Genomic DNA, 15810 nt, shown 5'->3' on the forward strand with positions numbered 1-15810 from the left:
TCTGTATCTTTAATAGGCTTTTCTTTTCCAACAAGTCATTTAAGTGGATAGCGTGGTGCTGTAGTCTAAGCCACTGAACCTCTTGGGTTTGCCAATCAGAATGTTGGCGGTTTGAATCCCTGCGATGGGGTGAGCTCCCGTTGCTCTGTCCCAGCTCCTGTCAACTTAGCAGTTCAAAAGTATGCCAGTGCAAGTAGATACCGCTGTGGGCGGGAAGCTAAACGGTTGTTTCTGTGCGCTCTGGTTTCCATTATGGTGTTCCATTGAGCCAGAAGCAGTTTAGTCATGCTGGCCACATGACCCAGAAAGCTGTCTGTGGACAAATGCCACCTCCCTCGGCCTGAAAGTGAGATGAGCGCCGCAACCCCTTAGTCGCCTTTGACTGGACTTAACCGTCCAGGGATTCTTTACCTTTAAGTGGGTAATTCTTTTATTCCAGACTGTACTAGATTGGAAATTGCTTTTAAATATGCTTTTGTTGTTGATGTTTTTTATTGTTAAATTGCTTCAGTGTGTTTTATGCAGAAAGATACATAAATTGAATGAAAAAAAATCTGTATATAAACTTATTTTTAATTGTTCTGCTGTCTGAATGTTTTACTTGTTAGAATTGCAGTGCAGGTCAGGAGAGCGTTGTTGTGACAATGTATTGCACCAATAAAATGTTGGTTCAACTGGAAATAATAAACACAACAAACTAAAATAAAATAGCTGAGAGTAGATTATAAAACTAACTTCAGACAGACTATACCTCTTCAGTACAAAAGCTTAGCAAAAAAGGTAGCTTCTTCACCTTCTGCCTAAAATAGTATAAGATGAGATAAGAAACACCTCAGTGGGACGATCATGCCTGAGTTTTGGAGGTGCCAAATATTTGCCTATTAGAGTCAGAAACAAGGCTGACACACAGCACACAGTATCTGAAGAAGTGTGCATGCACACGAAAGCTCATACCTATGACAAACTTAGTTGGTCTCTAAGGTGCTACTGGAAGGAATTTTTTTTTTGTTTCGACTACGTCAGACCAACACGGCTACCTACCAACACAGCACACACTTATGTATCTTTACTCAGAACACTCTACTCAGTGAACCACTCTTCGTGGCTGGCATTTCAAGAAGGCTGTTTGGCTCACATCTACTAGAGACAATGCTAAAAGCTGCTGTGAGTGCCAGATCTCCCTAGAGGAGAAAATACAGCCATCTGGTTAAATACTTATTTCACCACTGGCAATCACATGCAAATAAATACAAGTTAATGAAGTCATAAAGCTGGAAAAAAAAACGCAAGGTGAAGGGTCACTTCTCCCCTTTTCCTTTCTAGATACCTCCTCAATCCAAACCTCAGTACATTTTTCTCAAGGTATCACAATTGCCCTTTCACACACTCAAGATTTCATTGCTTCAGAAACTCCCCTGAGACAGGGCCGAGCTGTGCATCTCCATGGCAACATAGCAAACATGCTTTAGAAGGCTGAAGGCAGAAGGCTGCAGTTGGGAAATTGTGGAGTCAGTTGAACCTACAGCAAATTAGGTGCAGGAAATGTCTTTCTTTGGATTAACTTTTATGGGATATCAAGACCCCTTTCGGGACAGAAAACTAGAATTACTCAAGTATGAAGTGCCAGGTAAGGAAACTATCCAAGAACACTTCACTGGAAAACAAATCTCTTCCTGGGATTCACCAGTGGGGATTGCTCTGTACGGGTCCCGACACACAACAGTCTTAACTGTCATTCCCTCATCTCAGAACCCTGGGAACTGCAGTGCTCTGAGGAAGGCTGTGGATCTGTAATGGAATTCCCACCACTGTTACTAAATTACTATTGCCAGGATTCTTGCAGGGAAACCATGATTGAAGATGGTAGAAAACTGATACAGAGCAGTTGCATAGATATGTTCTTTGTGTGCTGTTCACACACATCAACCCTACTGTACAGGAGGTTCCTGGTTTTGTCTAATCAATCCCCTTCTGAAATTGAAGGGTTGATAGCCATCCCACAGTCTTTCAAAGGAGGGAATCATGCACTGGTCCACATCAGGGAGAAGCGTTTAAGCCTTTCTCCCTCAGTGTGCTATATGCCTAGACACTGTGTGCATATTAGTGAGAGAGTTTTCAACCATGTTGTCTGCCAGCTGCAATCTGAAGTGGTACACCTGGGATCTTGATTGGACTTAATTCCCTGGACATGAAATTATCCTGTCTCCAACAATTTGTCCCTAATTTCATTACTTCTTTACAGCTTGACTGAGGCCCAATTGCTCAACACATTTCAAGCAGCACCATGCCACTTTAAACAGTCATTGCTTCACCCAAATAATTTTGGGAACTCTATTCCTCTAATCCTCTTGTTCCAATTGATTTCCATTTTGCTATATTTCAGAATTGCATTAGTTTTCTTTCTTCTTCTGTCCATCTTCAGTGGGAACACCAACCCCTAAACTGGAACATTTCTACCCAAAGCTGCCACCCATAGGACCAAGTGGGTATGATGGTACAGTACACAGGGGAAGCTGCAGGAAATATCAAGAGGCTATCAGACAGATGAAGCTCAAAAAATGTAGGTACATAATTACCAGAGGCAGGGTTTAAATTGTGGTTTCAGCAAAAGCACAAGGAGCCTTTAGGATTCTGTAGAGGGACATCCATACTCAACGAGTCAGAGCACTGGGACCAGGACTAGGAGCAATGACCTCTGGGTTAGCAGAAGCGGTGTGTGTGCATACACAATGCATACACAATGCTAAATCTAAGAGCGTTCTGGAGGCAGGTTTGGAGGAAGGAGGAGGATTGAAGGCCCCTGGGTTCTTTGAAGAGGACGCTGATGTCATGTCCTTGCAGGATTTCCTGTACATATCTGGTTGGCCAGTCTGAGGACTGGATCCTGGTCTAGCTGGCCCTTTGGTCTGATGCAGCAGAGCTCTGCTTATTCTTACGATATTGGGCTCCAGGCAGGTGCACCAACCTTCATACTCACTGCACCAGCATGACAGCTGGCCCTTCCAGACAGCAGGGAAAGACAGGGAGGAAACCTTTGGCCACATAAAAAGGAAGTTTGTTGTTAAGAAATTTTAGTGAACATGCAAACCAATTTGCAATACTGTACTGTGTATACAACCAGGTGGAAATGTGATGTTCAAGAATGCTCGAGGAAGAACAGTAATTTGAAATGTGTTGGGATTAATTATCAAAAGCAATTTTTCTTGTGTACCTGGGGTTTTGATCTTTTTTCTCTGATTTCTTTCCTCCTCCTGGACAGCAGGCAGCTCTAGGCAACTGATAATGAGGAACCAGTCACCTCCCACTGCCTCCTAAAAGGCTCACAACATCTTGGGAAGCCACTTGTCTCCTAAGTGCCTGTGTCAGCTGTCATTGGAGCTTGGTTTCCAGCTTCTCTTGCCTGCTTCTCTGTGAGCACATTTTGTGCTGACCTAGGGTTGTGGCCCTCCAGGTGTTGTTGGACTTATAACTCCATTCATCCCTAGCCAGCAAGCCCAATAGTTGAGGATGTAATCTGAAGTCCAACAACATCTAGACCTGCATTGCTGAAACCAGGACACCAAGCAGATTCAGGAGCATTAAGGACACAGTAGTTATTGGTTCTCTGGGGAAGGGAGGAAAAGACAAGGAGGAAATATGATGATTCTAGAAGGGAAGGGGCCATAGGTCAAAAGTAGCAGATCCCATCTTTGTTTAGGGCTGATGCATGTATGGGGACATGACCGTTGAGCTTCTGAACTCAAAATGTACAGCGGTAATTTAAACCCACAGATTATTAGCTTTCTTCTCAAGCCTCCATTGTTGCTCAAGCTCCTGCTCAAGTCAGTGGATTTTTAGCAAGTGTTGATGGCCAGCCCAAAGCCAAGATCCTTCTCTTCCACACCTCCAGACAGCTTTTGGTTTCTCCTATCTAACAGCCCAAGCTCTTTGTCTCTTTTTCTAGACCCAAATGAAGAGTACAGGGAACCAATGACCTGTGCACAAGAGATTGGCTGGTGGCTGCCGAAGAATCGGTCAGTCAAGCCAGAAGATGCCATCCCTTGGATAAGGGTGCAAAGGCATCCCCAGCTACGGAGCTCTATGACCAAGTGAGCCTACAATGGGAAGCACCACTTTACCTAGACAGGGATGGAGGATCTAACTCTCGTCATTTAATTGTTGTTGGTACAGCAGACATCATGGCCAAATCCACCCAATACAAATTACATTTAAGCACATAGCTTCACCCAAAGAATCGGCAGAACTGTAATGCTCAGCACCTTAACAAACTACAGTTCCCAGGGTTCTTTGGAGAAAGTCACGTGCTTTAAATGCATGGTCTGGATATGCACCAAGAGAGTTGTAGGATTGCTGCCGCCTTCCAAAAGCAGCCGCCCAACATCTCCTTTTACTCGCAAAAGACAATGCCATTGCAGTTGGGAGTTTCCCCAGCACCATTTCATTGACTGCTGTTTGTGGAGGGGTTTTGTGTGTGTGTGTTTAGGGGTGGGGTGGGGTGTAATTCTGAATGCCATGACACAACAGCTTGCACCTCCTCCCTGTAGAGAGAAGATGCTGGGAGGCTGCTTTAACTGGATCCATGTCTATAAGAGATCCATGCTCTTGCTTGCCTGGAGGGCAGATAGAGGGAGGGCTGTGGGTGTGTGGCTGGAATATAGGCTACTGTACAAAGGTTAAGAGTCATATGTGTTGCTGTGCCAGCTTTGCCTGTTACCCATTCACTCTGCCCACCGGCCCCCCCATAAGGCAATGTGGCCCCTGGCTGGAAAAAGGTCCTCCCTGAACCTTTCTCCCCAAGGAACTGGGTGCTGTTTGCTCCCCACAGAGTTACAGTTTCCAGAACCCTTAACAAAGGACATTTCCTGGGATTCCTCTGTGTGTGCTTTGAAGACCTTCCTCTTTCAACAAGCCTTTTAAAGTTGAGGTCTGCACCTATTTCGAAATGGCTTTCAAGATGTTTGTTTTTATAGCTTTGTCAATTTGGGAGGAAGGGTAGGGATATAAATTTTACAATAGATAAGGTCCTGGCAGCTGAAACAGTACCCCTATGAGACAATGGAACAGCAATGAAAAATGTTTTATTTGTTTATTGTAGATTTGTTGACAGCATGATAGCGAGCGACCGCCTCTTCAGCATGTTTTGAGAACCGCTTGGAACTGAGGCGCATGGCAGCACCACTGTCTCAATGACAGCTCATTGGCAAGAACCGGCTCCCATGTTTAAGACCTAGCACACTTGTTCTACAAATAAATAGGAAATCAGTACAACCATCTGTTTGGGGGTTTCTTTGCCCGCAAAAGAATGGGAAAAGAAAGTGGGTGGATATAAATTACAAGTGAGATACCTGTGAGTTAATATATTCAATGGTCAAGGATGATGTGAGTCGCGGTCCAGAACATCTGCGAAGTCCACAGCTGGTGAAGGCTGGTCTATGGCCTTTTATCTTGTACCACATCTATGCACTTCCTGCTTCTTCTTTTAAGAATTATTACAGGAATAAGGATTGTTCCTGACATTTCAATAACAAGGCTCGCTGTGATTTAAGTAGATGCTGGCAAATGTGTGCACCTGAGCATGTGTTATGTCTATGTTTGACCAATACATGTTTCATCCAGGGACAAATGGATGACATGTCATACAGGCATGGGCAAACTCGGCCCTCCAGATGTTTTGGGACTGCAACTCCCATCATCCCTAGCTAACAGGACCAGTGGTCAGGGATGATGGGAATTGTAGTCCCAAAACATCTGGAGGGTTGAGTTTGCCCATGCCTGATGTTCTAAAGCAGAAAAAATGCTTATGGGCAGCATTATTGAACTTCAAAATAAATTATCTCCACCCCATTTTCCCACATGCAGACCCCTTGCATTTTCCATTACAATAATGTTGACCTGTCACTATAGCAGTGCTTCAAGAAAGGGAAGGAAGATCAATGCTAGAAGAACCCAAATTGATAAAGGCAGGGCCTGCAGGCAGACTAGTGCTGTACTCTCAAACCACCACCTTAACAGAGAAATGGAACAACTCTGTTTTTTGTAAATTTCCTGCTTCCCAATCCACTTCCCTCTAGGAAACTTAAAAGCAGGCTTTACATATGCTTGCACACAACCACCAAACCAATCCATCTTTCTGTGCTCAAGCAAGGGACTAAGCCTTCAGGTTTTACTACAGGTTTTACTTACTTGTCCAACTCTATGATTCTATGAGGAAGAACTTCCTGACAGTAAGAGCTGTTCGACAGCGGAATTTGCTGCCAAGAAGTGTGGTGGAGTCTCCTTCTTTGGAGGTCTTTAAGCAGAGGCGTGACAGCCATCTGTCAGGAATGCTTTGCTGCTGTTTCCTGCTTGGCAGGGGGTTGGACTGCATGGCCCTTGTGGTCTCTTCCAACTCTATGATTCTATTCTATGATTCTGCTGTTTGACAGTGTTAGCTTAAAGTTTCAATCAAGTATTATTAGTACAAAAAGAAAACAATAAGAGAACCATATACAGATGCTGACACAGAAGCCAAAACCAAAGGTCAAGCAGATAGCATATACAAATAAATACCGAAAGGCAAACCAGTCTTTATGGTCTTTGAGGCTGTGTAGCGGTCAGCAAAGTGGCAGCAGGTCGAATGAAGTGTCAATAATAGACAGGCTGCCGGCATTTTTCACCTGTTTCGCCCATATGACGGGCTTCTTCAGTAGTTTCTCCTTCTGCTTTCTGTTATGTTTAATACATTCAAATTCGTATGAAACCACTTATCTTGGCTTAGGCCTCAATGCTCAAGTTCTTATTTCAAAAGGTTCTCTCATGCAGCTTTGATACATTTACATATTCAATTTCTTATGTTCAGAGTTTTCTTAGTTTGAGCATGTATTGATTGGCTTAGTCAGTTTTTGTTTTCACTTTTCTATAACGGCTTGTTGTTTAGTCATTCAGTCGTGTCCGACTCTTCGTGACCCCCTGGACCATAGCACACCAGGCACTCCTGTCTTCCACTGCCTCCTGCAGTTTGGACAGACTCACGTTGGTGGCTTCGAGAATACTGTCCAACCATCTGGTCCTCTGTCGTCCCCTTCTCCTAGTGCCCTCCATCTTTCCCAACATCAGGGTCTTTTCCAGGGAGTCTTCTCTTCTCATGAGGTGGCCAAAGTCTTGGAGCCTCAGCTTCAGGATCTGTCCTTCTAGTGAGCACTCAGGGCTGATTTCCTTCAGAATGGATAGGTTTGATCTTCTTGCAGTCCATGGGACTCTCAAGAGTCTCCTCCAGCACCATAATTCAAAAGCATCAATTCTTCGGCGATCAGCCTTCTTTATGGTCCAGCTCTCACTTCTATACATCACTACTGGGAAAACCATAGCTTTAACTATACGGACCTTTGTCGGCAAGGTGATGTCTCTGCTTTTTAAGATGCTGTCTAGGTTTGTCATTGTTTTTCTCCCAAGAAGCAGGCGTCTTTTAATTTCGTGACTGCTGTCACCATCTGCAGTGATCAAGGAGCCCAAGAAAGTAAAATCTCTCACTGCCTCCATTTCTTCCCCTTTTATTTGCCAGGAGGTGATGGGACCAGTGATCTTAGTTTTTTTGATGTTAAGCTTCAGACCATATTGGGGGTTGTGCGCATGCTCTAGCTCGAGCCGGTCATCTGCCTCGGAACTCCCCTGCCACGCTAAACAATTTATGGCCTAAAGGAATGTAAGATAAACCGAAAAAAAGAAAACAAAGATTAAAGAAAAAGTGTGAAGCCTTGGAGAATCTGGGGGCGCCAAATTCAGGGCTGCAAACTTAGTAAGCAAGTTACTAAATTAGCTTTAAGCTTAACGGACGCCCAGCAGCTCCCTCCTACCTATGGCCTTACTTAACAGTTTAAAGATGGCTAAATCAATCAAAGATTTGTCTGCTCAGCTAGCAACTTTTCAGGACTTAATGCTCACCTCCCAAAACAACATTAGAGACGATATTAAGTTGGTGAAGGAGGATGTCCTACAGATAGCAGTCGAAATCAAGGGGGTGTAGCAATTAGCAATTCAAGCTAAAGAGCTAGCCCAGGAAAATGAAAAAAAAGAAGTAACTACTCTAACCAGACAGGTGGCAGAATTGTCGGATCGCTAGAGAAGAGCTAATATGATTCTGTGTGGAATCCCGGAGGAAATACTGGCTAAAGAATTGGAAGAAACATTGAGAACCTGGTTAGGCACCCAAGGAGTTAGTTTGAAGCCAGAAGATGTGGAACGTGCGAGGGCCCAAGGGGAGAAAATCCCCCAGGGATGTAATAATCAAATTTTCAAGAGAGAAGTTGCAACAGCAGGCCTTCCAAACCTTGAAGAAAATTAAAGAGTTGAGCTTCCAAGGAAAAAAGAGTATGGGTGAAGTGAGACTTCTGCCAGGCTACTTTAAGGCAAAAAAGCCCAGGGCCGGCCCTACGTATAGGCTGGGTGGCGCAGGGCACCATGGCGCCGGCCTGCCAGGAGGGCGCCGCGAGCTGCGCCCGCCCGCTGGCCGGCCGGTCCGCCGCGCAGCTGCACACTGCGCCCACCCGCCCACCGCGCTGGGAAACGGGGCGGGAGGGTGCCGGAGAGATCGCGCTGTGCCTGCCCACCCGCCGTTCAGCGCCCACCCGCCCACCGCGCTGGGAAACGGGGCAGGAGGGCGCCAGAGAGATCGCACTGTGCCTGCCCGCCCGCTCACCGCGCTGGTAAACGGGGCGGGAGGGCGCAGGAGAGATCCGGCACACCACAGCGCGAGGGGCGCTTAAGACGGCCCTGAAAAAGCCAAATGAAACCTTATGCACAAAAACTGCATAATAACGAAATAAGGTTTACCTGGGTATAACCTGCCTCTATACTGATTTTTAAAGATGGAAAGAGGCTTATAGCTAAGAACCCAACAGAGGCTGGGACTTTGCTGACTCAGCTGGGAATCAAAGTGGATGTGTTGCTGATACAGGAAATGGAGGAAGAGGAGATGGAAGAGGCGGACCCAGGAGAAGGACCCTCCAACACGACCAGAGAAAAGATCAAGAACACACCTGCAGGATGATACGCCCTAAAGGAAAGTAAAGAGGCCATTTAACTAAGTGTATCATTGAAATGTTATGGTTAAGGGGAGGGAGGGGATGCGTGCATTCTCGGAAGTGGAGAGAGGGGATGGAATTTCTTTCCCAATATATTTTCTCTTCCGGGGGGGGGGGGGAGGCTAAAGAGTAGTAAGAAAAAAATTCCTCAGCTAAACGGTCACAAAAATCAAAACAACAAAGAATATAGTTAACTCAATTAAAATTATCTCACTGAATGTCAATGGTCTTACATCCAACCTAAAACACTATAGGTTATCTAGGTTCGCTAGAGCTGATATAATGTCAAGAAACCCACAAACCAAACCACCATTTATTGACCCAGCCTGGGAGGTATTAGCAGAAGCAAGGAGTAAAGCGAGAGCAAGAGGGGTGGCAGTCCTGGTAAATAGGAGAATAGACATTAAGATAACAGAAATGGTGCTAGACAGGGAAGGTAGATTTATGCTGGTCAAAGCTAAAATGGAAAATAAAGTGCTAACAATTGTTAATATATATGCTCCAAACAAAAGGCAGAATAAATTCCTAATTAAAATACTAAAAAAAAAAAATCACCAGTTCTCAGAGGGTGAAATTATTATAGCAGGTGATTTGAATATGGATATCACAAAAAATAAAACAATTATATTGAGTAAATGGGGATTGCAAGAAGCACATGAAACCCTAGGTTTAAAACCCAAATTTACCCATATCTCTAGCAGACACAAAACAGTATCCTGCATAGACTTTTTTATCCTGGGAAAGGCTAGTAATTGGATAGTTAAAGGAATTACAACACACCCAATAATAATCTCAGATCATGCCCCTTTAAGTATTGAGTTAGAACTAAGAATGAGTAAGGACAAGAGACCCTGGAGATATAATAATTTAATAATGGCTAAAGTTCAGGACAGAGATTATAAGGAAAATCAGATCAGGTTATTTCCCCAGATAATAAAGGATCAGTAACTCCAGATATTCTCTGGGGTGCAGCAAAATGTGTTTTGAGGGGGCACTGTATAATGAAAGAAAAATTAATAAAAAAGAATGGTACTCTAAAAGACAATTAAACATTCAGGAACTAGAAATATTACAGAAGAAACAAATTATTAGATATTGTTCCAGAACCCAAAATCAAATTAAGGAGATTAAAAAACAATTAGAGGAATTAGATCTGACTTTGCTGTGGAAAAGGGAAGTAATGGTCAGAAATGATTTTCAGAGGAACAATATAAATTCAGTAAAAAGACTTGCTAATTATCTTAAAATAAGGAAAGAGATACAAAAAGTTAAAAGTATAAAAATAAACAGTATTAAAATGCAAGACCCAAAGGAAATTAAAGAGGCCTTTGCAAGCTTTATAAAAATCTATATAAAAAAAATGAGGTAGCAAAATTTCAGGAGAATATAAATTTAACACTGGATCAGTCTGAGAAAAGTAAACTAGATAGCAAAATTACAATAAAAGAAATAAAGGACATAATCAAGGAATTGAAAAATGGCAAATCGCCAGGACTAGATGGCTTTACACCGAATTCTACAAGGAAATGGTAGAAATTCTGGCCCCTGAATTACAACAACTTTTTAATAGCATACTAGAAGGGATTTCCCCCCCAGAAAAATCCAGAAACATGGAGAAAGGCAGAAATAACGGTAATCCTAAAACCAAACAGAGACCCTAAAGAAGTAGGTTCATATAGACCCATTAGTCTATTAAACCAAAATTATCAAATCTTCGCCAAAATCATGGCAAACAGGTTAAAAAATGTCATCCCCAAAATGATAAAAGAAGACCAATATGGATTTGTTAAGGGCAGAAATGCCCACCCGATTAGAAATATTATTAATGTATTGCATAATAGACAATCAAAAAAGCTCGGGTTATTGAAATTAGACATCTTTAAAGCATTCAATACACTCTCACAGGAATTCTTATGTGAAATAATGACTAAATATGGAATAGGAGAGGCTTATCGGTTTGTGATACAAGAACTATATAAAGATGGAACAGCAGTGGTAAGAGTCAATGGAGAACACTCCCAACCCTTCCCAATACGCAGAGGTGTTCGGCAGGGGTGCCCTCTCTCGCCATTCCTATTTATAATGGCTATAGAACAACTAGCAGAAAGAATAAGAAACTGTGGAAGGATAGAGGGTTATAAGATTGGGAAAGAGGAGATGAAAATTAACTTGTTTGCAGATGATATTATTGTAATCATAACAAATCCCAAGGAAGGGATAAAAGAAATAAAGATAATATTAGAAGATTTAGAGGAATGCTCCGGATTAGGGGTAAGTATAACTAAATCAGAAATAATGTACTTTAATGTGAATCTAGCTGTAATGTAATGTAAATAGCATAACAGGTATGGGCCTGGGTTCTAAAAGAATAAAATACCTGGGTATTGAACTCTATAGGAATATTAACAAGACCACAGACTTCAACTATAAGAAGATATGGAATAAAATACTAAAGGATATGAAAAGATGGAGAAACAAAACTTTAAGCATTACAGCTAGAGTCAAGGCTACTAAAATGTTCTGGGTCCCTAAGCTAAGTTATCTTTTCCAAGCTATCCCACTAGAGATGAAAAAACAGCAATTGGAACAATGGAATGGTGAGATAAGACAATGGATATTCGGAAGTAAAAAATCAAGGACACAAAAGAGGTTTGTGTATAACCACAAATCAGAATTAGGGTGGGGCCTCCCCAACATTTATAATTACTATCAAGCCGTCCAATTAAAAACTTTACTAGAAATTGGAGCAAAAAATAAACAAAAGTGGATCAGATTTGAGGATGAGGCCAACAACGGTGCAGGAAGATATGGAATCTTCACAAATAATGTAAAGGAAGATCTGAAATATGCAATAGGACCCAGGAAATTGGCATTAGGCATATGGAGGAGATGGCAACCTATATTGTTAAAAAGGATCTCTCTGTGGGCACCCTTAGAAAGCATATATGAGGCAATAGACGACCCCAAATGGTGGAAAATTCTTAATGCAAAGGGATATCACATAGTCCAAGATATGTATAGAGGAGAGTCCTTAAAGTCATTGCAGGAAGTAACAGAGAACATAGGTAACCAATACTGGTTAAAAATTGGAGGGTTATATAATAAAATTCTTAAAGCCCAAGAGATAGGAAATATGAGAGTAGAAGAGCCAATAGAGGAACTATATAAACAAATGGAAAAAAACTAAACAAGGATTGATAGGTAAAATCTATAAGAGGATGATTACAAATAAAGAACTGACAACCCAACTTATTCAAAAGATGTGGAGTAAGGAAGAACAAATTAGCGAATCAAAGGTCAAAAGGATAATGAAAGGAATAGATGAGATTAAAGTAAGCAAATTTAGGGAGCTCGAACTAAAATTCTTTCTAAAACGGTATAGAACTCTGGCCCAGGTAGCTAATATGATACCAGGATTGAACCCTAACTGCTGGCACTGTGAACAAGCCAAGGGATGGTTCTCTCATATGCCCAGAGGTAAGGGGATTTTGGAATAAAATCCTTAAGGTAATTAATGAAGCTTTTAAAGTGAAGTTACCTATAGACTTCAAGCTCATGTCAATGGGTATACTAGGAAACACGGCCATAGAGAAAGGTGACCAGCACACCTTCAAAGCAATGATACTAGTGGGAAAGGCAACAATAGCTTTAGGTTGGAAAAAAATTAAAAAAATCCTTCCAGCAGCACCTTAAAGACCTACTAAGTTTTTATTTTGGTATGAGCTTTCGTGTGCATGCACACTTCTTCAGATACACTGCTTAGAAGTCCCCAGTCGCTTATATGTAGAGAAAGGGTGGGGAGGGTGGACAGTAGAGGTCTGGGCTAATTATTTGTTTGAATTTATTCAGTCAGACATTGTGGCAGTAACGTCACAGGAAATAACATAGAGGGCCAAGTCTACTATTATAAGGACCAGATGGAACCCCCATCTTCAATGGATAACAACTATTGGATCAGAAGACATTCAGTGGAAATTAAAGACATTGTGCCTGTGGCTGAGGACAACTGTTTGAACCCTTCCAATGGATTATGGGTGGGGGAGGGGGTGGGGAGGGAAAGGAAAAATAGTACGGGAAATTAAAAATTGGAAGGAGAGAATATAATGTATGTAAAAATTCTCGTACTTCAATAAAAATCTTTTTTTAAAAAAAGCTTCAGACCATATTTTGCACTCTCCTCTTTCACCCTCATTAAAAGGTTCTTTAATTCCTCCTCACTTTCTGCCATCAAGGTTGTGTCATCTGCATATCTGAGGTTGTTGATATTTCTTCCGGCAATCTTAATTCTGGCTTGGGATTCATCCAGTCCAGCCTTTTGCATGATGAATTCTGCATATAAGTTAAATAAGCAGGGAGACAATATACAACCTTGTCGTACTCCTTTCCCAATTTTGAACCAATCAGTTATTCCATGTCCAGTTCTAACTGTAGCTTCTTGTCCCACATAGAGGTTTCTCAGGAGACAGATGAGATGACCAGGCACTCCCATTTCTTTAAGAACTTGCCATAGTTTGCTGTGGTCGACACAGTCAAATGCTTTTGCATAGTCAATGAAGCAGAAGTAGATGTTTTTCTGGAACTCTCTAGCTTTCTCCATAATCCAGCGCATGTTTGCAATTTGGTCTCTGGTTCCTCTGCCCCTTCAAAATCCAGCTTGCACTTCTGGGAGTTCTCGGTCCACATACTGCTTAAGCCTGCCTTGTAGAAATTTAAGCATAACCTTGCTAGCGTGTGAAATGAGCGCAATTGTGCGGTAGTTGGGGCATTCTTTGGCACTGCCCTTCGTTGGGATTGGGATGTAGACTGATCTTCTCCAATTCTCTGGCCACTGTTGAGTTTTCCAAACTTGCTGGCATATTGAGTGTAGCACCTTAACAGCACCATCTTTTAAAATTTTAAATAGTTCAGCTGGAATATCATCACTTCCACTGGCCTTGTTATTAGTAGTGCTTTCTAAGGCCCATTTGACTTCACTCTCCAGGATGTCTGGCTCAAGGTCAGCAACCACACTACCTGGGGTGTACGAGACCTCCATATCTTTCTGGTATAATTCCTCTGTGTATTCTTGCCACCTCTTCTTGATGTCTTCTGCTTCTGTTAGGTCCTTTCCACTTTTGTCCTTGATTATGGTAATCTTTGTACGAAATGTTCCTTTCATATCTCCAATTTTCTTGAACAGATCTCTGGTTTTTCCCATTCTGTTGTTTCCCTGTATTTCTTTGCATTGCTCGTTTAAGAAGGGCCTCTTGTCTCTCCTTGCTATTTTTTGGAAATCTGCATTCAATTTAATGTATCTTTCACTATCTCCCTCTCATTTTGCCTGCTTTCTCCCCCTTGCTATTTGTAAGGCCTCATTGGACAGCCACTTTGCTTTCTTGCATTTCCTTTTCATTGGGATGGTTTTCATTGCTGCCTCCTGTATAATGTTATGAGTCTCCATCCATAGTTCTTCTGGCACTCTGTCCACCAAATCTAAATCCTTAAACCTATTCCTCATAAGGGATTTTATTTAGATTGTGTCTCACTGGCCCAGTGGTTTTTCCTACTTTCTTCAGTTTAAGCTGGAATTTTGCTATAAGAAGCTGATGATCTGAGCCACAGTCAGCTCCAGGTCTTGTTTTTGTTGACTGTATAGAGCTTCTCCATCTTTGGCTGCAGCTAATATAATCAATCTGATTTCGATGCTGCCCATCTGGTGATGTCCATGTGTAGAGTCGTCTCTTGTCTTATTGGAAAAGAGTGTTTGTGATGACCAGCTTGTTCTCTTGACAGAACTCTATTATCCTTTGCCCTGCTTTGTTTTGAAGTCCAAGGCCAAACTTGCCAGTTGTTCCTTTTATCTCTTGATTCCCTACTTTAGAATTCCAATCCCCTATAATGAGGAGAACATCCTTCTTTGGTGTCATTTCTAGAAGGTGTTGTAAGTCTTCATAGAATTGGTCAATTTCACTTTCTTCAGCACCGGTAGTTGGATTACTGTGATGTTAAAAGGTCTGCCTTGGATTCGTATCGAGATCATTCTATCATTTTTGAGATTGCATCCCAGTACAGCTTTCGCCACTCTTTTGTTGACTATGAGGGCTACTCCATTTCTACTACGGGATTCTTGCCCACAGTAGTAGATAAGATGGTCGTCCGAACTGAATTCACCCATTCCCGTCCATTTTAGTTCACTGATGCCCAGGATGTCAATATTTATTCTTGCCATCTCATTTTTGACCACATCCAGCTTACCAAGGTACATGGTTTTTACATTCCAGGTTCCTATGCAATATTTTTTTTCTTTACAGCATTGGACTTTCCTTTCGCTTCCAGGCATATCCGCAACTGAGCGACCTTTCGGCTTTGGCCCAGCCGCTTCATCAGCCCTGAATCTATAATGGTTAGATGATTCCAATACCTTGGGCATTATCCTATACAGTATACTGTTGGCAGTGATGTGTCTAAAATATGTAACATGTGTTTTTGAATTCTCCTGGACGGTGGCTGTCATGATGTGGTGCTATGTCAAAATTACCATTACACTTTAGTTCTAGATTCAGGTAGGTCGCCATGTTGGTCTGATGCAGTAGAAATATATATAAAGATTAAAAAAATTGTCAAGTAGCACCTTAGAGACCAACTAAGTTTGTTCTGGGTATAAGCTTTCGTGTGCATGCACACTTCTCTAGATACCTGAAGAAGTGTGCATGCACACGAAAGCTTATACCAAGAACATTACACTTTGAGTTCTTCACAGTGATGGTTGTTC

At 42.1% G+C, this 15810-nt stretch overlaps 1 protein-coding gene across 1 annotated transcript; it reads left to right on the top strand.

Moving 5' to 3' along the window:
• Positions 1-1404: 1404 nt before the first annotated feature.
• On the top strand, positions 1405-5260 carry SPMIP11 (sperm microtubule inner protein 11). Its single transcript, XM_035101168.2, has 4 exons — positions 1405-1627; positions 2423-2560; positions 3944-4088; positions 5096-5260. Exons 1-4 carry the CDS (start codon positions 1543-1545, stop codon positions 5142-5144), a joined length of 417 nt encoding a protein of 138 aa, XP_034957059.1. The 5' UTR covers positions 1405-1542; the 3' UTR covers positions 5145-5260.
• Positions 5261-15810: the final 10550 nt, after the last annotated feature.

This window comes from Zootoca vivipara, chromosome 2, assembly GCF_963506605.1.
Source record: "Zootoca vivipara chromosome 2, rZooViv1.1, whole genome shotgun sequence".
Lineage (NCBI taxonomy): Eukaryota > Metazoa > Chordata > Lepidosauria > Squamata > Lacertidae > Zootoca > Zootoca vivipara.